Source organism: Trichoderma virens (genome assembly GCF_000170995.1).
Source record: "Trichoderma virens Gv29-8 chromosome Unknown TRIVIscaffold_92, whole genome shotgun sequence".
NCBI classification, from domain to species: domain Eukaryota; kingdom Fungi; phylum Ascomycota; class Sordariomycetes; order Hypocreales; family Hypocreaceae; genus Trichoderma; species Trichoderma virens.
Window position 1 is genome coordinate 1,512,412 of NW_014013657.1, and position 22,115 is coordinate 1,534,526.

Sequence of the window (22,115 nt, forward strand, 5' to 3'; positions counted from 1 at the left end):
CGTACATAGTTCAGCCACATGTGGCGGTGCTAAGCTCAATCGCTGCACCTTTCAGCTTGTTCCATGCCGGGCAAGCCACGATACATCCATGTACCCCAGCGTTAGTCGAGATTTAATACCCTCGGGAGGTACCCCTTGGTAACGCCGGCCTCTCGGCACGTGAGCCTTGCCTCGGCATAGCAACCGGCCGGCTCCATAAGTTCCAGGAACGCGGAATACTACTATGTAGCATCGCCAACCCGCAGCCGAACTTGCGACAGGACTCTGTTCTGACAAGACAGACTTCTATTCAATTCCCCAGCCATGGCTCCCAGAAGGAATGCGCAGTCCACCGCTGCCGAGCTGTCGCTCGTGCATCTGAAGAACTGTCTTGTCAACCTGCCTACCTCGTTGGTTACCCTGCTGGTCAACGTAAACACTGTACGTCACTGAGAGCGCTACTCCTTTCCACCAGGCCAATGCCTTTGATCCCGAGGCCATTCCGCGATTGACTGAACCTCCTATTTCTTCATAGGCCGCCCAGAATGTCGTCGTCGAACTCACATACCGGCCAACTCCCTCCAGTGGGCAGACGGGCGGAGCGCCCAAGGAGCAATCCGTCTTTGTTGGATGGACGGGAATGCCGAGCAAGAGGAGGGCCGCCCAGTTAGTAGGACGGGATGGACTGACCAGCTCGCGCGGCTCGTCGAGAGATCAAGAGATCCAATTAGTCGAAATAGACGCGACATTTGCAAACACCCTCGGCCTCACAGATGGCGAAAAGGTCATGGCCACGGTCCACGTCGACCCCCCTCTGGCACACACCATCAACATCGAGCCGCTGACGCCTGAAGACTGGGAAATCATCGAACTTCACGCAACGTTTCTCGAGCTCAACCTGCAGTCGCAGATACGAGCGCTCCCCAACCCGGCATATGTCCCTACAGGCGGTGCTGCAGTCCCTGCCCACCCATTAACTCTACATCTATCACCGACTTCGACAGCAGTCATCAAGATCATGTCCCTCGAACCCGCACCAGCAGCCGACGTGCCTTTCGTGAAGCTCTCCCCCAACGCCGAAGTCATCGTCGCACCGAAAACGAGAGCCAAGGCCTCACAGAACAGTGGTGACCACCGGAGCGTCGCAAGCACGTCAAAGTCCAAGCGGAGCGGAGCCAGCACCATTCGGAGACGAAGTGCCAGGGAGGAAAAGAGACCATCTTTGCTGCTCCGCGCTATAGATAGGGCTGCCTGCAACGAATGGTTCGATGAGGGCATTGCAGAGCCTGGTCTCTGTGTCTGGGTGGATCGTGACTATATCCTGTCCAATGACTTCAGGGGCATCAACTACGTTGTGGTGGATGTTCTCAAGCCTGCGGGATTGCAAAAGCCACAGCCCGAAGACGGGTCCGCTGCAGTTGCCACCAATGCATCCTCCAAGATTGTCGCAAAGCTGAAGCCATGGGACGATCCGCCCAATGGCCAGGCTGCTGCATTGTCAGCAGCTTTGTGTGCAGCACTTGGATGCACGGGCATCGTTGGAGGCATTGTCAAGATCCAGGCTGCCCCTCAGCCTCTCGCCCGTGGAGCTGTCCAGCAAATCAAGGTCTTCCCCTTTGCGGCTGGCTCAAAGGCACCCGAAGGCCTGAGATTTGGAATCGAGACAAAAGCAGAAAAGGAAGAATCCACCAAGAGGTTTAAGCACATCTACTCTGGGGCAAAGGGGTCCGAAGGGCTTCTACAAGGCCCGATAACCGACGGTATCGTTGTTGACCTGTACGACGGCCTAGATGCTCCGCAGGGATGGGAAGGAGGCATCATCAAGTTTGAGTATAGCTCAGATGTTGCATCACAAGAGCAGAACAAGGACGCAGCTCTATGGCTGGCCGGCTTGGACGCGAAAATCGCAATCGACTTTCAGCAGCCGGTGCCACGACCCCCTTGGATTTCCGAGACGGACCTATTCGAATTGCAACCGTCTCACGACTCATTGCTCGTCGGCATCGACTCGCTGCTCGCAAACCTGCAGTCACACCTTGCTCACATGTCATCTGTCCTGCTCACCGGAACAAAGGGCTCCGGCAAGACATCTGTTGCCAGATATCTCGCCAGCCGACTTCGTGAGGAGACGCTATTCTATACCATCTACTTTTCTTGCCGTAAACTAGTGACCGACGAGGCGAGGATATCCACCATCAAAGAGACTCTCAACCGCATATTCATGCTGGCTAGCTGGGGCGCAAGACTGGGCGGCAAAGCACTGGTTGTTCTTGATGACCTGGACAAGCTCAGCCCGGTAGAGACGGAGCTTCAGGTCGGAAACGACAACGGACGAAGCCGCCAAGTCAGTGAAACGATCCGATCTGTCGTGCGCCAATACTGCACCAAAGACAGCGGCGTCGCGTTACTAGCAACGGCAGAGGGCAAGGACACTCTCAATAGCGTTGTCGTCAGCGGCCACGTCGTCCGCGAGATCATCGAACTCAAGGCCCCGGATAAGGACGGGCGACGGAAAATCATGGAGGCCATTGTTAGACAGAATGCAGTATCCCAGGATGAGGCTTCAGGGCAGGTGAGCGATGGCAGTCGGCCGACGACAGCCAACGGCACTGAGAACTCCGGGGAAGCCAGCGACTGGTTTCACGGGCACGATTCAGCTGCCAATGGTCACGAAGACGGCGCTTCGAGCAAACCCGGCGGCTTCATACTGGATTCAGACCTGGATTTTCTCGACATTGCCGGCTTGACTGACGGCTACTTGCCCGGAGATTTGACGGTTCTCATCTCCAGAGCTAGAAACGAGGCCATCATTCGATCCATTAGTGTGACTCCCGACGACACTATTGGAGCGGTGCATCTTAGCCGTGCGGATTTCGACAAGGCCATCAAGGGGTTCACGCCAGCGTCTTTGCGCAACGTATCTCTGCAGAGCTCAACGACTACGTTCAAGTCCATCGGCGGCCTGCAGGAGACACGTCAGGTCCTCCTCGAGACCCTGCAGTACCCGACCAAATACGCACCCATCTTCTCCCAGTGCCCCCTGCGGCTCCGATCTGGTCTGCTCCTGTACGGATTCCCTGGCTGCGGCAAGACGCTTCTGGCGAGTGCCGTCGCTGGAGAATGCGGCCTCAATTTCATCAGTGTCAAGGGCCCTGAGATTCTCAACAAGTACATTGGTGCGTCGGAAAAGAGCGTGCGAGACCTCTTTGACCGCGCGTCGGCCGCCAAGCCCTGCGTTTTGTTCTTCGACGAGTTCGACTCCATCGCGCCCAAGCGTGGCCACGATTCCACCGGTGTCACGGACCGCGTGGTCAACCAGCTGCTGACGCAGATGGACGGTGCCGAGGGCTTGTCTGGCGTGTACGTCCTGGCAGCCACGTCGCGACCTGACCTCATCGATCCGGCGCTGCTGCGTCCCGGCCGTCTCGACAAGTCGTTGCTGTGCGATATGCCTACGGTCGATGACCGCGTGGACATTATCAAGGCGATGCTGCAAAAGGTCCGGCTATCGAGTGAGCTGACCGAGTCGGAAGAGGCACTGAGATCGATTGCCGAAAAGACGGAGGGATACTCAGGTGCCGATCTACAGGCGCTAGTGTCCAACGCCCAGCTCGAGGCCATCCACGACGTGCTAGGAGACATCAACAGCCCGGCATCTACGACCCGGCGCGGCAAGGATAGCAAAGGCGGATCAGCTACAAGCTTTGTGCAGTTCCGCTACGGCGCCGACGGCGAGACGACGGCCCCAGTGGCAGCCAAGAGCAGATCTGCCGCGCTGGTTGAAAACGCCGCCATCATGTCCAAGCTGGAGCAGATCAAGGTGGCGCGACGAAAGGCCAAGGAAGCCCGCAGAGGTCCCGGCGTGGACGAGACGGAGGGCAAGGAGTCTGCCGACCAGCGAGAAGTGGTGGTCGGCTGGTCTCACCTCACAAAGGCGCTGGAGAGCACCCGAGCGAGTATCGGCAAGGACGAGAAGGCGAGGCTGCAGAAGATCTATCACGAGTTTGTGGTGGGACGCAGTGGGCAGATGAAGGACGGGCAGGGAAGCATGGAGATTGGGGGCAGGAGTAGCTTGATGTAGAGAGGGGGAGGAGGCGTGTATATAAAATAGACAGACATATGGTATGGGGATGGTGAGATTTGCATCTCAAACTTAGCATTCGAGAATAATGGCGATAATAATAGTTGTTTTGATGAGTATGAAAGAAATGGGTCAGCAGTCGCCTTGACAGCGAGATAGTGATCCAACTTTCTCTTCTCCTTCTCTTCTCCATCTCTTCTCCTTCTCTTCTCTTCTCTTGTCTTTCTCTCTGCTTCGCCGTCTCTGGCTCTCTAGAACAGCAGCCGTCTTGTTGCTCTACTGGCTCGAGTCCTTTGCAATCATCTCCCTGACCAAGCTCAAAATCTCCCCGTGGACGCTCTCCGGCGCAGCCACAAGCCCCCAGTTGGCCGCCAGCGTCCTGCCCGCACCAAAATTAATCTCCCTGCCCTCCAGATCCGTCACTTTGCCGCCCATCTCCGTGTACAAGAGCTGCGAGCCGGCGTGGTCCCAGATGTAGGCGCGAGAAGGATCGCTGCGGGCGCCAACAGGCACGCGAATCATGATGTGCTTCCCCTCCTGTCCCTCGCCGAGCATCAGGGCTCCATATCGCACGTGCGAAGACCACAGATCGATGCCGGGGAAGGGCAGCGCGCCAAGCTGCCTTGCCAGGCCCTCGGCGATGTCCAGACGAGACGACTTGCTGGCCAGACAGTCGACAAGACGCAGGTCCGCAAGGCTCACCGGCGCGGAGAAGCGATCCAGCTTTCTGGCCGGCCCGAGATAGTACTCCGTCGACAGCTTGCGGTAGTCGGTGCCCTCGCCGCGGATCGTCGACAACATGACGCCGCAACCTGTGGTGTCGACGCCCGTCTCGGACACCACGCCGTCGTCGAGGCTGAGGTTCGGATAGCACACGACGCTCAGCTCCTCCTTGCCGTTGTCGATCAGCGCCAGCGAAATGGCATACTGCTGGCCCTTGAGAAACGTGGCCGTGCCGTCGACAGGATCCATGACCCAGTATCTGCCCGTGGACCTCGGCGTCCCGCGCCCAGCCAGGTCCAGCAAGTCCAGCATGTCGGCCTGCGACATGACGCCCGGCAGGCTAATCACGGCCCGATACTCGTCGGCATTGACCGACTCGTGCTTTGCAAAGTCGTAGCTGGTCTCGCGCACAAGCTCAAAGACGGTCGCCGCCAGCGCCTCGTCCTTGCGCAGCGTCCCTGCGTCTTCCTCGCCCACGTAGTTGTCTCTGGGGAAGATTTCGTGAAGGCTCGCCATGATGAGCGCCTGGGCGCCAAAGTCGGCCATGGTCACGGGCGTCGCATCGTGCTTGGAGATTTCCGTGACGGCCGAGATGACTCTTCTGGTCAGCAGGGCGGCGCGGAGGACGGTGAGCTCTGCGACATGTTTGGTAAAGGGCAGAGGAAGAGGCATTGAAGCTGGTGATCGAAGAGGATGATATGTATGTATTCAATTATGTTCGAAGTACGTAGGTTAGATACCTAGGTAGGTAGGCAGATATGTGGTATACAGCTGGATAGGTAGGTACGGTGAATTATGAATATAGAGGGAAATCTGACGTGAACATGCACCAGGCACAAATGACAGAGCAAAAGACGATGGACCAGGAGAAGAAAAATTACTCAATGGCCATGAGCTGGATGCGTGATTAAAATAGTCTCGGTCCTTGAGCACCAAAAACCGGCTGTCTTAAAAGCAGAACCAGAATAATATCATCTACATGCAAGGGGGTTTCAAGTGCTGCATGTATAAGCGGCCACAAGCCGACTCACCCACTCACATGGTGCCACGCCGAGATGCATCAATCTCCCTGCCTTTAATTCATCTATTTGCACATATTGGCCTCGTACGCCAAACCACATGCAGTAAAACATCGCCACAGGCAATCACAGATGGATAGCTCAAGTATTTTATTCATCTATTGGCTCCTCCTCTGCCTCAGGCTGTTTTTTTTTTTGTGCCTGGGCTTGGTGACTATCAAACTTGTGCGTCCTCATCAGCCAACTTGCTCAACTCGCTCCTCTAATTACTGTCCGTAGAACAAGATAGGGAGGGTTTAAAAAAAAAAGCAAAAGCCCCCCATGGTGGGAGGAAAAACAAGAGAGGAAATAAAAGAAGCCGTATAGCCGCTCATATTACATTCGTAAAAAAAGAAAAAAAAATCCGTCATCTCCCCCCTTCCCCCCGTCCAATGTCCGGAGAATGTTTGGTATAACATGTACCCTCATCTGGCGACATGAGCAAGCTCTTGTCACCAATAGTAAAATAAAAACACAAGTCAGAAAAATAAAATGCGAAAGGTAGAAAGAAAAAGGACAAGGTAGCAAAAAGGAGCATTCCTCCTCTCCCCCCTTCATCACAGTCAAGCCAAACATACAACATTCTCAAAATCAACTCGGCAGGCAGACCAGAGATGAGACGTCAAAGTCTTCGTCAAGCCGGCCGGCCGGTATAAACAAACTCCTCAACGCGTGTCGTCTTGTGTCTTTTTCCATGCAAATCCGGGTATGTTGTTGCAGCCGAGTCTTTTGTGACTGAACCATAATGCCACCTAATACCAAACGCCAGACGATGCAAATAAATGTCAAGCTCTTCTTTTATAAACTTGTCGCAGAACAAATCTAAACACCAACTTCCCCTTTTTTGCTTGTTTCAGTCGTTACTTCTTCAATCACCGAACAGCGTGTGTGCCGTTGAGCTTTGCGGGACTGGGCTCAGAACTTTTCGTCTTGTTGCGAGCGTGAAGCGTACGATACATTGAGCTCAGTCGATCACCCGTGACGCTCTTGCTGGTATCATCCACAGGCCAAAGAGCCGCCAGGAAGTCCCTGAATGCCAAAGTTAGCAGGGGAAAAAAGGAGTTGAATATTGGAAATATCGTCTACCACCACTTACCAAAAGTTGTTTTTGAGACGATCGTCTGCGACTGTTGCCGGCAGCTTCTCGTCGAGAAACGACCCAATGGCCACCAGCTCAGCTCCAAAGATGGCTGCGCGCTCCTTGCTAGACTTGACGCTGTCTTTGGTGGTTGAGAGAATTCTCTCAAAGTTATCTCTCACCGGTTTCAAGAGGAACCAAATCATAGCATCATTGTCCTTGGCCCTTTGGTCCTTATCATCACCAATGCGTCGTAACTCATCCAACCTCCGGAGCGCCTTGACCCTGCGCTCATCCAAGTGTCGGGTTGCATGGTCGCGGTCTCGGTGATCCCGGTGATGGTGATGATCCCGATCGCGGTTGTGGTCACGATCACGGTCACGATGATGGTCACGATCACGATCACGTTCTCGGTCCCGGTCCCGGTCACGACGGTCGTCCCGGCGGTCATCCCTGCGGTAATCATCTCGGCGGTCGTCCCGACGGTCATCACGCCGATAATCATCGCGGCGATACTCCTCGCGACGGTATCTGTCATGGCGGCGATCGTCATCTTCACGATGCCGTCGCTTCTCTATACGGCCGTCGCGATGATCGTCAACTCCCTTGCTAGACCGACGCGGGTCCTCAGAGCGCCGATGCTTGGGGCTGCGGGCGTCTTCGTGAGATGCGTGCTTGCGCTTGAAATCAGGTCTTGCCAATCCACCCTCCTCTCCGGCAATCCGGGATCGCTGTTCAGACGACCCGTGGTCCCTCTCTCGTTCTCGTTGTCTTTTGAGACCTGTCGAGGCCGTCGTCGAGCTGCTGCCGCGAGTGCCATTGACTGCGTGGAGCTTCTTGTTGTTGCGATGGTGGTTCTCCACCGCCTTTTGAACCGACCGATCATTTGAGTGCTTTGATTGTAGAACGGAAAGGAGATATTCTGATCTGCGCACGAGATGAACAGCGCCAGGAGCTTTAAGCTTATCATTGCCTTTGGATCTTTCCTCCTTTTTGCCCACTCGGTGCTCTTCCAAAAAGAGCTTCTCCTGCATGTCCAAATCCGAATCGTCGCGTATCTGGGCCCACGCGCCGAATCCGTGCTTGTCAATGCCAACAAGAAGCATGGCATCCTCCTTGGCTCCCCAGGGGCAGCTATAGTTGGCCGCTTTGGTGGCGTCAGGCACCCGGAAATTTTTCCACTCTGAATGACCACGAATCACCTGGCGAAGAAGCTGCAGCTGCTTAGGCCGTTCAATAGCAGTCTCAGCGTTGACCTTTTTCAGCTCGCCGAAATCGATCAGCACAGCCTTCTTGTCCTTCTTTGTCAAAGTCTTGCCCATCTTCTTTTCTTCCTCGGCAAGCTTGGCGCTGTTGTCATCCACGGCTTGCTGAGCAGCTTTGATAAAGTCATCCAAGACTGATTTGACAAAATCGGGATCTCTCTCCCCAAGCTTAGCCTCCTGGATGATGTCGGCGCTGCGATCCTCCATGGAACCAAACCGGAAGTAGGCTTTGATCAGATTTCGCTGTTCCTTATCGTTCAGGGGGCGTTTGGGGTCTGCCAAGAAGGCGCGCTGCTCTTCCTCTTCTTGTTGCTGCTCTCTCTGGCGCTTCTTCAGGCGGTCTGCGCGCTCCATATCCTTGTTGCGGCTCTTCACTGCCGCTCTTCGCGGCGCACTCTCAGCTGCAACCTTTGCGAGATAATCCTCGTGTTGCTTCTTTTCTTCTTCCGCCTTGATCTCGGCGAGTTTGTCGGCCGGGATAATCTGGTCCCAGTCGAGGTTGATATCATCTACTTTGACATCTGTAATTTGCATAAAATTATCCCAGTCAATACCGCCACTGCTCAGGTTAATCTTGTCGTCAACCTTTGTCTTTGTGATTTCGGCATTTTCCAGAATTGAGTCGATGTCGAGCTGCTCCAGTCGCTGTTGGTTGCCGCTCTGCTCAAACATCTTGGACGATCGCATTTTCAGGACCATCTGAATGTCCTCCGAAGTGGATGGGCCGTCGATCTTGATGCCCTTCTTGTTGAGCTCCTCTTTGAACTTGGCTTTTCCATCATCAGTGACGCCAGCCTGAATGGTCAGATATTCCAGAAGAAGCTTGTTGCGTGCGCGTTCCAAAACCTCTTCCTCTACCGTTTCTTTGGATACAAGTCGGTAAATGTTGACCGGCCGCTTCTGTCCGATACGATGAGCTCGAGCCATGGCTTGCAGGTCTGCTTGGGGGTTCCAATCAGAATCAAAAATGATGACGGTATCCGCAGTCATAAGGTTGATGCCAAGACCACCTGCACGAGTTGAGAGCAAGAAGCAAAAATCCTCGCTATCCTCTGCGTTGAAATGGTTGATGGCCATGCGTCGCGGGCCCGCTGCGATGGTGCCGTCGAGTCGCTGGAACTTGTACCCTCTGAGAGAAAGGTAGTCACCTAGAATATCCAGCATCCTGACCATCTGGCTGAAGATCAGAACCCTGTGTCCGTCCTTTTTCAGCTTGGACAGCAGTTGGTCAATCAACATCATCTTGCCACTGCTTGCAATCAGGCCCTTGATTTGATCCTCGCGACGCGTGCTACCGGCCAGAACCCTCTCCTCTGCTCCGGGAAACATGTAAGGGTGGTTGCTGACTTTCTTCAACTCCATCATGATGTTAAGAAGAGAGTTCTTGTGCCCGTTTGTAGCATCGCACAGGGCCGCATAATTTCTCGTAAGAATGTTCTTATAGTAGTCCAGCTGCACATCCGAAAGCTCAACTCGGATAATCTTTTCCGTCTTGGGTGGCAAGTCGGACTCGACTGTCTCCTTTGTGCGTCGTAGGATATATGGGGCAATGGACCGATGAAGCTCCTGCAGTTTCTCTTGGGCATCTGCGGCGGAGAGCGAGTCCAAGTCCTCGTCGATGGTCACTTTCCCGGGATTTAAAAAGTCGAGGAGGGCAGACAGCTCGGCCAAGTTATTCTGGATCGGGGTTCCGGTAATGAGAATCTTGCAGGGGATACCAAAGCCCACTAGGCGCTGGTATAGCTGAGATTCGCTATTCTTCAGACGGTGCGCCTCGTCGACGGCCAAGACCTGCCACTTGATGGATTGTAGGAATTGCCAGTCCTGCAAAATGAATTCGTAAGAAGTAACTAAGACGTTGAACTTTGGCTTCTTTGGATTGCCGTTGATGATAAGCTCGTTCTCGCGGATGATGCTTCGAGCATCCTCTGGTCCAAGATATACCACGTAGTTGATGTCTGGTGACCAATTGTTGAATGTGTCGCACCAAGCTGGGATGACACTGAGCGGAGCAACGACAAGAGATGGTCCTTCTTGGCGCCTGGCATTGCGCAACCAGCTGAGGAACGAGACAGTCTGGACCGTCTTACCCAGACCCATTTCGTCGGCAAGAATGACATTGTTGCCGCGAGTCCAGTTGAGGCACAGGAAGTTGAGGCCCTTCAACTGGAATTCACGAAGCTCGCCGCCGACAATGAAGTCGGGCTGCTTCTCCAACTTGGTCATCTTGGAGCGGGTGTCTAGGCTCGTCTCCTTTCGGTCAGACAGCCAAGATCTTGAAGTTCGGTCGATATACTGATCGATTTTGTCCTGGAACAGAGTGCTGATCTCTGATGCGGCCTCCCAGGTGCATTCTTCGTAGGTGAGTCCTTTCCACTTGACGTAGTACTCATCGCCCTCATCGCCATCCCGGACAGCGACGACGCGTTCAACCTTTGTATAGTCTTCAAGAGCTTCCTCGTCTCGATCACGATCGAGGAAAAACTGCTCTTTTGTCTCTGGGGGGATGTCGTCTCCAAAGCGAATGTCAAGCTCCTGGTCGACAAACTTTCTAAAGTAGTTTTCAACCTTGCGAAAGCCGCGGACATTGCGAAGAGAATCAAGCAGCTCCCATGTGTCATGTAGGTGGGATTTTCCCTGCCACTTGATGAAGTACTCAAAGTCACTGCGGGTCGAATCGTAGGTAAGCTCGTGCCCATCTCTGAGCCTATGCTTGACAACTTTTTCGATATAAGGCGAGTTATCGACATAGTCATCGACGTAGTAAGACGCAGCAAGTTCCGCATCTTCTTCATCTTCTTCATCGACATCACTCTCTTCGTATGCGCCTTCTTGTACTTGCTGCGCCGCACGGCGGTTTGACCACCGCTTCTCGGCAAGGGCCAAGGCGGGTTGCATCTCGCGCTGTTGCCTTGCCTTTTTCTGTTGGCTCTTTGCGCGAGCTCCGCCATATGTTGAAGAATCAGAGTCGGAATCATTGGTCGAAGCCGGTAGTACGGGCGTTCCCCTTTTTGAAGCTACAATCGGTTCGGTTAGTTCAAATGCCGACGGGAATGAGAAGGCATGGGGGAGCGTCAAGACTCACAAGCATGGGAGCTCCCAACGCGCCGGCGTTTATTCTGACGACGATTGGCTGGCGCAACATCTGATTCTGATTCTGATTCGATCTGGCTTGGTTAATACATGATGCGACAAGGCATTTCAGATGGACATGTGACATACTATTTTACGTTGCTCTCGGGGTCGAGTCTGGAACAAGGAGGTCAGCACTCGAGATCAAAAGAAATAGAGCGGGGACAGCTTCAAGTGGAAAGGGTCATACACTTCTCCGAAGACCATAGAGCTCGGGATTGGCCTTCATGTATTCATCTTCGACCGGAGCTTTTCGCTTGGCCGCTCGAGCTGATTCTGAAGAACTGGCTCGGCCAGCTGTGACGTCGTCCTCGTCTTCATTCTCGTCTTCTTCGTCATTGCCATGCTGGGAGGGCGAGGTGGCTTGCATATCGAAGTCGCCATCGTCTGACGCGTCAGCTACACTCGATTCTTCACTTTCTGACATGGCATGGCCGACTTCTGCGTGGTTCGTAGCCTCATCGTTTGAAGCTTCGGGATCGGAGGGAGATGGGTGTTCAGAGGGGCTGTTGGGAGCATCCAGGCCTTCCGAGATGTCGCTTTCGTTTCCCTGTTGGTCTGCGGCAGCTGAGAAAGTCATGGAGTCGTCCGGCGACAGATTCCCGTTGGAGGGGTCCCCCTCGCTGGGAGAGGACATGATGGTGGTATCGCGAAGATGGGACTCCTACAGAACCGACGGCAGTTAGCACCATGAAATCCAGGTTACGCGTCCGCCCCAGAGAAGAGGCGGTGAGAGAACAAGTTGGCGACACGCGATCATCAGCCTGAGAAGCAATACTGCTTTGGAATCGTGAAGCAATGCGAATCCAAGGCATCCCACGTGTGTAAGTGCTCGCAAGGCTGAGAGACGTCGGCACCAGCAATTGGAGACTTGGCCACCGCCCGGGAGCCCATCTGAGGGCTCTGGATGCATCGGCATCACCGGCAGCGGCCAATTCCATCGAAACAAACCTCATCTTGCCTTGATCCGGGCCCCGGAGAGCCGGTCCATGGACGCGTTCGGGTCGAGTCGTGGCTGGATCAGCGGGCAAGATGCAAGGCCACAGGGCTGCGGGCGGCAACAGCGAGTGCAAGGAGACGACAGCGACTTACCAGTGATCAATCAATGACCCGTGGCACTAGAATGAATGACGGGAGCCCACAGGCTCGTTCGGGCGAGTCTGGCGATGTTCCGGTGGGCGGAAGGGCCACGAGGGTTGAGGTGTCGAGAGACGGCCGGAGGTGACAAAAATGCGCTGGTGGAGAGAGGCAGGAAAGAATTGGAGGCAACGGGGCGGAGGGCCGAAGGCTCGGCCGGCGTGTTTGTACCCAAGCCAAGCCCTGTTGGGGTGGTTTGGCGCTCTGCTGACTGCTGAAGCCACTAGAGACTGCTGCAGTCACGTGGCTGGCTGGCGCTCGCAACCTCAGAACCTTGGAATTTCTGCCTCTGGGGTGCTATATCTTCTGACAATGTCAGAAATTGCGAAAATCGCCAGAGGCAGAGCTTCTGAAGATATAAGGGAAATAGGTATGGAATTTCGGTAGAAGTTCAATAGAATGTGGATATTGATTGTGTATTGTTGGTTTAAATTTGTGGTCTTTGCTGAATGCACTTTGGAAGCGTTATGATCCCAAAGTGAGAGAAGAGTCAATTGCAGGTGTAAGCAGCTTAAAGTGTAAGGTTGGGGGGGATGCCCCAAGCTTTATAGTCCCCATACAAGCACCTGATTCAAGAGCGACTAATTCTATTGTGCTTTCCTATTATTTACTTCGGGCTATGTTGATATGGAAACAGAGAAAAAAGGCTGAACAAGGCTCACGATATTGAGTCGCGCGTAGATACCAGAGGCTGTAAAAGTCCCGTGTGGGAACTATCAATACCGCCACTAGATAGTAAACACAGTAATTGTACATAAGGACCATGAAAGGCTCAACTTGAAGGCTCTTCTTCATATTAGGGCGCCGAGTTTTCGCAGGAAGCTTCGCAATTACTCTCATCGTGGTGGCCCGGCCACAAGATGTCCAGTCATCAACTGGTGTTGTGGTGTTATGGTGTTCATCTGCAGAAAAAACAAAACAATAAATTATGAGGCAATTGTGTTGACGAAAAGTGACATATAGAAATTAAATAAAGCTAAATGCAGAGGGAGGAGGAGGAGGAGGAAGAGGAATAATCATCGAATGGGAGTTTGGGTTCATTCATGCGTGCCAGATTCAAACTTTTGGTATCACCAGAACAAAGCCCAAGTGGATGGAGTTTACAAATCTGCAGGCGACGAGCATCTGTATGGAACACTCAATACACACTTTTATTGTGGATCTGTTGCGAAACTGATTTCTACCAGGCTTTTGTCCTTGACTTGATGTTCCTTTGTAGGTTGTTTAGGCACTTGGGAATCTTCAATGCTCCAAGAAGAGCTTCTGCATGATACCTAACTCGGATCCTGTCAGATCTTGATACTACAGTACTGACAAGATAGCGCCACAACTCATTCAAGGTCCCTTTGCCCGCTAAATCCGCAGCGCAGGTACATCTCTCCAGCGCCACAGCTAACATCCAGCCAGCTGCCCTTCCCCAGAAAGGCCTCCACCCCAGTTGCCCTGCCCCGCCATTCACAGGGCGAGAAAAATTGATGACCACACACCTTGCTGTCCAGAGCTAAAAGTTGCCCACTCTCCCCGTCTGATTTTTCCTTTTTGCTTTGCACGATCCAGCTCAGCTTCACGCGCGCCACCGCCTCGTTGCAGATCCTGTCCAACAGTTCGCAGCTGAGATTTGCAGCTCTTACGGGGGCCACCGAGTCGAATCCATTGCTACCCTAGACGGTCATCCGACAGACAGTCTTCATCATGGCGGACAAGCTCACCCGGTATGTACCAGCGACGAGATATATTAATTAGCCTTTGCTCTATCAGCTGTCGTGTCGTGTCACGGCTTGGGATCTTGGACGTGTTGCTAACTGACGGCTTCTAGTATTGCCATTGTCAACACTGACAAAGTGAGTCACGATGAAATTCTGCATACCCCGCCGACCACCCCGCTATCAGCCAGGTTTGCTGACCATGGCCTCTCCGAATAGTGTCGTCCTCGCAAGTGTCGTCAGGAGTGCAAGAAATCCTGCCCTGTGGTTCGCAGTGGAAAGCTCTGTATCGAAGTCACTCCTGAGTCTCGCCTTGCCTTCATCTCCGAGTCGCTGTGTATCGGTTGCGGTATCTGCCCCAAGAAGTGCCCCTTCGACGCCATCACCATCATCAACCTGCCCACCAACCTCGAGAGCCAGGTCACCCACCGCTATGGTCCCAACAGCTTCAAGCTCCACCGTTTGCCCATGCCGCGACCTGGCCAGGTTCTTGGTCTCGTCGGAACCAACGGTATTGGTAAGAGTACCGCGCTGAAGATTCTCAGCGGAAAGCTCAAGCCTAACTTGGGCCGCCACGACAACCCCCCTGACTGGGAGGATGTCATCAAGTACTTCCGTGGTTCCGAACTCCAGAGTAAGTAGATGAGATCCCACCCAGGATAAGCTTCATTACCCAAGCCGTATTTTTAACATCAACTCAGACTACTTCACCAAGCTTCTGGAGGACGACCTCAAGGCTGTTGTCAAGCCCCAGTATGTTGACCAAATCCCCAAGGCTGTCCGCGGCCCTGAGAAGAGCGTTCGAGCTCTTCTGCAGAGCCGCTCCTCGCTCGGCAACATGGACCAAGTGACCAGCGTCCTCGAGCTGGACCACATCATGGACCGTGACATCACCCTGCTCTCTGGTGGTGAGCTTCAGCGTTTCGCCATTGGTACTGTCTGCGTCCAGAAGGCCGATGTCTACATGTTTGACGAGCCCTCTTCGTATCTCGATGTCAAGCAGCGTCTGAGTGCTGCCAAGATTATCCGTTCGCTGCTCCGTGATGATGACTACGTCATTGTCGTCGAGCACGATCTGTCTGTTCTTGACTACCTCTCCGATTACGTCTGCGTTCTCTACGGAAAGCCCGCCATCTATGGTGTCGTCACCATGCCTCACTCCGTTCGTGAAGGTATCAACATCTTCTTGGATGGTCACATCCCCACGGAGAACTTGCGATTCCGTGACGAGTCTCTTCAGTTCCGTCTCGCCGAGGCTACCGATGACTTTGCCATTGACAAGTCCCGTGCCTTCAACTACCCCAAGATGGAAAAGACGCTCGGTAACTTCAAGCTCAGCATCGATGCGGGAGAGTTCACTGATTCTGAGATCATCGTCATGATGGGAGAGAACGGAACTGGCAAGACCACTTTCTGTCGTCTTCTTGCTGGTGCCCTCAAGCCTGATGGCAGGAGCTCTGTTCCTGACATGAAGATCAGCATGAAGCCCCAGACCATTACTCCCAAGTTCGAGGGTACTGTTCGCCAGCTGTTCTTCAAGAAAATCAAGCAGGCCTTCCTGTCTCCTCAGTTCCAGACTGACGTCGTCAAGCCTCTCAAGCTCGATGATTTCATTGATCAGGAAGTCAAGAACCTGTCCGGTGGTGAATTGCAGCGTGTTGCTATTGTTCTTTCCCTGGGCATGCCTGCTGATATCTACCTCATTGATGAGCCCTCTGCCTATCTTGACTCCGAGCAGCGTATTATCGCCTCTCGAGTCATCAAGCGTTTCATCATGCACTCCAAGAAGACTGCCTTTATCGTCGAGCACGATTTCATCATGGCCACCTATCTCGCCGATCGTGTCATTGTCTTCGACGGTAAGCCCGGTATTGACTCTCACGCCAACAGACCCGAGTCTCTTCTCACTGGCTGCAACACCTTCTTGAAGAACCTGGATGTCACTTTCCGTCGTGACCCAAGCAACTTCCGTCCTCGTATCAACAAGCTTGGCTCTCAGCTGGACCAGGAACAAAAGATGAGCGGCAACTTCGTAAGTGACATGGATCTAACTTTGTGTGTTTCTAACGCTCCGATGCTAATGTTTCCATTTTACAGTTCTTCTTGGAGGAGAAGCCCGAGGAAAGTGCCTGAAAAGGGCAGCCACGATCAGAACCAACGTGATGCATTTCCAGACATTTGTGGTATCCATTCTTGTACTCCGCTTGTAATTCGCAGAGATGGTGGAGACGGCCATGAGGTTGGACTACAGATTGACGGCGTCGGCGAGGATGACGACCCAGATGAATGACAATGGCGACGGCAGCCTATCCCCTGTTGTCTGGTCCTGCGGAAATGCTTGATGGCGGTACGCTACACGTGTGTACCGTCGACCCAGAGCGCATCCGCAGATAGAGGGACAATGGATCAAGCAGGATGACTGTCGTCAAGTTTCCTACCTCGCGGGAAACTCTTCATAGCTACCTGTCAAGTTACAGAATAAAAGAAATTGATTTGGATCGTTACAAAACTAGATTATTAACGTAGCACAATGGGGGCGTGTGAAGATGAGAGAAAGGAGAGAATCACAGTAAGCACTTTCTTTTTTCAACTACATGAATTAAGCGAAGCAATTCTCGTAAACAAGCCTGTCCTGACTACGACGTTCAGATCTAGTCATATGTGTAAAAAAGCTACATAATTTTCTTACATTCCGGAGAAGGGGGGCAAAAAAAAAAAACGGTGGCGGAAACAGCCGGCAACAAGAGCAAAAGCTTACTGGCCAGACAAGAGCAGAGTGTGAGAGCAATCGGGCTTGAGGACTCGATTATTCTTCAATCTCACCCTCTTCACTGCCGCTTCGAACATCCTTGGCTGGTTCTGGGGACCTGTTGCGTTGACGTCCATCACGAGGGGGGGTGCGCTCACGTGATCGATCTCTCCTGAGTCTCTGTGTGAAGTGTGAGAATGATGGGGCTTTAATTTGAATGTGGATGAGGGTGATTGTACACGTACCTTTGAATCCCTGGAATCCCGACGGGCGTAATCGTCTTCCTCTTCTTGTCGACGGCGTCGAGGGGCTGCTGGGCGTTCATCTCCATAGGGGAGCTCATCATACGAACCTCGATCAGCGCGACGGCGGTAGAGACGCTCTCTCTCGTCTTCCCGGTCTCTACGCTCGCGGTCATAGAAAGCGTCGTCATCGCGCCTTGGACGAGCGGGACGGTCAAGGTCTCGATCTCGGTCGCGTTCACGATCGCGCTCACGGCGTGATGGCGGCGGCGATAGACGACCACGGTCAGTTGATAAGAGGTTCTCTGCCATGGTCGACTTGCGATGGTTTCGCTCACGCTCAGCAATTGCCTTTCGCCGGTCCGCCTCGTATGCGTCGGGCTCCGGACTACGGCTGCGCCGACCACCACGCCCGCCACCGCGATGTGAACGTTCGCCACGAGATCGGTCTCTTTCACGTCTCGAAACCTCTCTTTCCATAGAGGGTCGTTCGTGACGTCGGTAGGCACGATCGGCTTCATCCTTCTCGCGTAACCTGCGGAGATGTTTTTCAAAGGCACTTCGTCGGAATTCTTCCGAAGTGACGGCCTGGAATTCGTCTGATTTCAGTAGTCTAGGTCGTACCTTTTCATATGTATCGCTCAGCGTGACTGGCGGCTCCAGACGCTTAATATGCGCACGAAGATCATCAATGGCCCGACGTTGCTGTCGATCCGGCTGTCTATCATCTTCGCGCTTCGAGGCGCGCTTCTCACGCAGCTGATTGGGAAAGCACGTTAGCATGGTCTAAGAACCCAGAGAGCGGATGGCTTACGCGATTGAAAATAAGTTTGAGCGTGTCACGATCAATGTTAGCCGTACGGTGATCATCTTTCATGATGGACAGAAACTCCTCAAGATCACTAGTTGGGGTGAGTTCAAACCGCTTATCCTATCCAACGAGTCAGTATGTGTCATATCAAAAAGGCTGAGCCAAACAACTTACTTCGAGGACATCGAGTACTTCATTACGAGGGCCGCGAAGCGACCGCTCTTCCTCTTCCACCACATCCCAAAATAGCTCTTGAGGGGTAGATCCGACCTGACCAACCATGTTGAGGTAGCGTTCGTCGCTCTCGATAAGAGGAACAATCTGACTCCATTTGGTGCCGGCGTTGATCTTGCCCTCTTTGCGGAGGGAATCTAGTAGAGATTTGAAAGCATCTCTGGCCTTGCGTTCCTTGCGGAATCTTCGACTCTTCTCCTCCTGTTTAGACTCAATGAAGGCTCGCTCCAAACCTTTCATGTGATTTTGGAAAGCAGTCAATATGTCAAATTGACTGAGGGTTCTATACTTTTCATTTTCTTGGAGAGTCGGGGTGGCAGAGATGATATCTCTAGCATCCGCCCAGCGAGTGTAAGGCTCGAGATTGAGCTTGGGGAGCAAGTCGATCAGGCCGTCCATGGCACTCTTCTTCTGGCTAGCCTGCTGTTCTTTGTGAGCCTTCTTAAGTCCGATGATATACTCCTCAAAGAGCTGTCGGCGCTCGTCCTCATCATTGGTGGAACGGAAAATGGTCTCTCCTTCGATCATGGGTCGAGCCGTCTTCCATCGAGTGTAGTGGGTGATTTCGGGGTGCCGCTTCAGCATCGTCTCGAAGTCACCACGCAATTTGGTCAGCCTCTCTTTGGCACGCTCTTTGTCTTGGAGGATGACATCCTGGCAGTACTTCTCGAAGGCTTCTTTTCTGTCTTTTGGGTCCCTGATAGCCCGAAACTGCGGATCCCGAGCAATGGCACGAATGGTCTGCTCCCAAGTCCAGTCCGGCTGGACGCCGCTTCGTTTCAGCAGTTTAACAAAGGCTGCCTCGGCCTCTTCGAGAGTGGCATATTCTGGGTCATTCGTGGCGGGGACGAAGGCTTGCTGTGACTTGGATTCATTTCCATACGTCAACTGGCGAGATTCGGGGAAGGGTTCTCGAGCGTCACGGGCATCGCGAGAATCGCGCGAATCGCGTTGATAGTCGTGTCCTGTAGCTGGATAACCGCCGCCCTGCGTGTATGGAGTAGTCTGGGGAACGGGGTTGCTCGGCCCACCAGTCGAACCTAGAGCCTTTTTGTATGCTTCAGGCATTTCCCAAGAGCTCTGCTGCGTCTCGGTATTGTACCAATACTTGCGACCCCCTTCTGCGGTATACTCTTTCCATGGTTGGGACTGCAGAGCGCGCTGTGGGAAAACGAAACAACTTTAGCACCGTTTGGACTCGAGTTGAGTAACCAGCGGTTTGAAGACACTGGAGAAAGAAAGCCACAACTCACCTCTGCCGGGCTCATCATCTCCTCCGGTTTGGTCCATTGCGTCACCTTGGTAACATTGTTGTAATAGTAGGCTCGGCCTTCAGGCGTCTTGTGCTCTTGCCAGGCCGAAGCCGGCTGGGGGAAAGGAGGCGCGAAGCCGTTCATCCTGCAGGCGCTGGAAATTGTGCCCTGAAGCGTCGCAGAGGAAATGATGCTCGCGATCAAGGTCTTGGGCGCGTCTCAATGAGCGCAGGCGACGTTGATGGCGAAAGCGATGCTGGCCTGAAGCTGCGTTGTACCAAAATTTTGAGCGAAGCTTGGGTGCAGCAATTGCGCGAGACACGCATCGTTCCAGCGCACGGACCACCTCGGGGAGTTCGTATGCAACTAACCGGGTTCCGCACAACCGGGGGGCTGCAGCTGGAGCGAGTCTGTCAACGCTGGAGCTTACTGTAGTGGAATCTAAGTGAGCTGGTCATTTCATTATTAGTACCTACTGCCTGTTATTACTATTGTATTATTCTTATAATTCATGGTATTATTATTATATTTATGAGAGTACAACTACCTAATCTCCTGTTTTTCCTTTTTTTATTCCGTCATGTCAGATCGCAATCCCTCCACGCCTGGACAGCTGCCTCCTGTTCAACTAACCATATCCACCACCAATGCGGCAACTGACCTCATCAACAACTCTTACCTGACATATCTCGTACCGGCTGAGACCAACATTGATTTGGAAAAAGCTCTTGAAGGCTTTGACGGCTCCAAGACTATATCCGAATTGATAGAGCAGAGAGACACGTTATTTTTCGGTACGGAACTACTGCCAGCGCATACCTCACCGCTCATGAAGTTTGGTCACTAACATGGACTCACATGAAGATGAAACTGTCGATGTCTTGCTGGTTCTCAAGACACCATGGCTCCCGCGGAAAGAGTTGGACTACCATCTTAGCAGAATAAGTATATCGTTAGAAGCCCAGGTGGCCAATGGCGCTCTCCCTGGCCGCGACTCCCCCAACTCTTCGGAGAGCATCTTCAGCGGGAGGTTGAAGGAGACAAAGAAGCCGTTCATCATCGAAGACAAGAGGGAAGACGGGAGCGATGTCGAGGATGAGGAGGAGGAGGAAGAGCCGCCGCGGTATGTGTATGCCATGTGGAAGCTACCCGTGCTCCTCGTAAGGCCCCGGATGCGCCTTCACAGCCCTGCGGTCGTCTTCTCAGCATCCGCGAGCCTCGACCCGGATCTCTGGACCGAGCCCGTTGCCCCGGACGTCGGCTATCTCACAAGCGGGATGCCGTCGGGCTTCAACCTGCTTGAGTCTTTTAACAACGATTTTGCCCTGAACGGCGTCAAGCCGCGGCTGTCGGCGCTGCGAGTATCGAGAGTGGCCCCCGTCACCCGGCAGCAGGACTTCATGACGCGCCTCCGGACGCTGCCGCAACTGAGCATCAAGGTCTTCCCGGTTCTGCACACGAGAATACGCTTCTCTCGCCCTAACACGATACCCCTGAGCCGAAGCATCGTCGCCCTCCTAGAAATCGACTTCACTTCCCACTTCGAATGCGAGGCTCTCCTGAACAGCATCCGGCTTTCATCCCCTAACGGCACTGTTGAGAATCTGAATGACGAAGCCGGTCTCAGCCTTCCCCTCAGCTGTGTCTCGCACGACCATATCACGCTTCTCTATCATATCAAGCCCCAGCAAACCGAGACCACCCTCCCCAGAGACACCTCGGGAAGCCTTGAAATCTCCATCGCCGCCTCCGTTCTCGTCGTGCCGGGTGTCTGCACCCCCAGCCTTACCATGAGCTGGACCACTGCCCTCGACTTCTCCCTGCCCGTCAACCCTAGCTTCGGCACGGCGTCGGAATCCGGCATCCAGCGCGCCCACCGTCCGACGCAGCTCTCCATCGGCAGTGTGGCCCAGGTCATCACACACCTAAAATCCCCCTCAGCCATCCGTCCAGACTCCCTGCCCACGCTCGAAGCGTCCACCAACCGCACCGAGGCCTCCATACCCGACCTCGGCATCACCATGTCCTTCACCGCGCCCTCAACCCCCGTCCACCCAGGCGACATCTTCTCCTGGACCGTCTACGTCGTCAACCGCTCTTCCGACAAGGCCAATAGCCGCCCACCGCGCAAACTCGCCCTCGTCGCCGTGCCCAAGCGCCGACGCAACGAAGTGCGGCCAATCCGTCCCCCGTCCAGCAGCGGCCGACGCCGCGGAGACAAGGAAATCGCAGACGCAGTGCTGGACGAGAACGTGATCCACGCATTGCAGAAGAGCGCCACGCTCGAAACAACGGAGCTTATCTGTCTCAGTGCCGATACACGCGTTGGCCCTGTGGCGCCAGGCGCATGCCACGTCGTGGAGCTGCAGTTTCTGGCATTAGGAGAGGGCGTCGTTGGTCTTGAAGCCATACGGGTTGTCGACTTGGGATCACAGGAGCACGTCGACATTGGAGATTTACCAACCATGATAGTAGAGCCCTTGGCAGCCGCCGCTTGAATTTAGCTACACATCTTTTCACATTTTCTCCTTCTTTTCCAACCTCACGCCCCATCTTGCTCCCACCATGCTAATAATGATGTACACAAAATAATGCCTACATGGGCATGGTGCCCATGTGTAATAAATACTTGTTTCCATGTTATTGTACCATCATGCTTAATAACGCCGT

General features: G+C 53.7%; 6 protein-coding genes across 6 annotated transcripts; 3 read left to right on the top strand and 3 right to left on the bottom strand.

Annotated features, from left to right (window-relative positions):
* Window positions 1–271: 271 nt before the first annotated feature.
* Window positions 272–5,432, top strand: TRIVIDRAFT_74374 (uncharacterized protein; the record flags this gene model as incomplete). The annotated part of the gene is made up of 2 exons (XM_014094398.1): window positions 272–420; window positions 515–5,432. The coding sequence occupies 2 exons, from the start codon at window positions 304–306 to the stop codon at window positions 4,058–4,060; spliced, it is 3,663 nt and encodes a 1,220-aa protein (XP_013949873.1).
* On the bottom strand, window positions 3,408–5,432 carry TRIVIDRAFT_175374 (uncharacterized protein; the record flags this gene model as incomplete). Its single annotated transcript, XM_014094399.1, has 1 exon — window positions 3,408–5,432. One exon carries the CDS (start codon window positions 5,327–5,329, stop codon window positions 4,337–4,339), a length of 993 nt encoding a protein of 330 aa, XP_013949874.1.
* A 1,281-nt stretch (window positions 5,433–6,713) lies between these two features.
* On the bottom strand, window positions 6,714–11,953 carry TRIVIDRAFT_56270 (uncharacterized protein; the record flags this gene model as incomplete). Its single annotated transcript, XM_014094400.1, has 5 exons — window positions 6,714–6,870; window positions 6,938–11,201; window positions 11,270–11,351; window positions 11,407–11,433; window positions 11,507–11,953. The coding sequence occupies 5 exons, from the start codon at window positions 11,951–11,953 to the stop codon at window positions 6,714–6,716; spliced, it is 4,977 nt and encodes a 1,658-aa protein (XP_013949875.1).
* Window positions 11,954–14,270: 2,317 nt separating this feature from the next.
* Window positions 14,271–16,667, top strand: TRIVIDRAFT_74371 (uncharacterized protein; the record flags this gene model as incomplete). The annotated part of the gene is made up of 4 exons (XM_014094401.1): window positions 14,271–14,294; window positions 14,376–14,790; window positions 14,858–16,188; window positions 16,254–16,667. The coding sequence occupies 3 exons, from the start codon at window positions 14,625–14,627 to the stop codon at window positions 16,287–16,289; spliced, it is 1,533 nt and encodes a 510-aa protein (XP_013949876.1).
* Window positions 16,668–16,962: 295 nt separating this feature from the next.
* Window positions 16,963–19,589, bottom strand: TRIVIDRAFT_38587 (uncharacterized protein; the record flags this gene model as incomplete). The annotated part of the gene is made up of 6 exons (XM_014094402.1): window positions 16,963–17,085; window positions 17,151–17,906; window positions 17,962–18,078; window positions 18,133–19,103; window positions 19,173–19,353; window positions 19,446–19,589. 6 exons carry the CDS (start codon window positions 19,587–19,589, stop codon window positions 16,963–16,965), a joined length of 2,292 nt encoding a protein of 763 aa, XP_013949877.1.
* Window positions 19,590–20,019: 430 nt separating this feature from the next.
* Window positions 20,020–21,943, top strand: TRIVIDRAFT_37922 (uncharacterized protein; the record flags this gene model as incomplete). The annotated part of the gene is made up of 2 exons (XM_014094403.1): window positions 20,020–20,239; window positions 20,310–21,943. Coding segments are annotated over 2 exons (1,854 nt in total), but the record flags the coding sequence as incomplete, so codon positions are not given.
* Window positions 21,944–22,115: the final 172 nt, after the last annotated feature.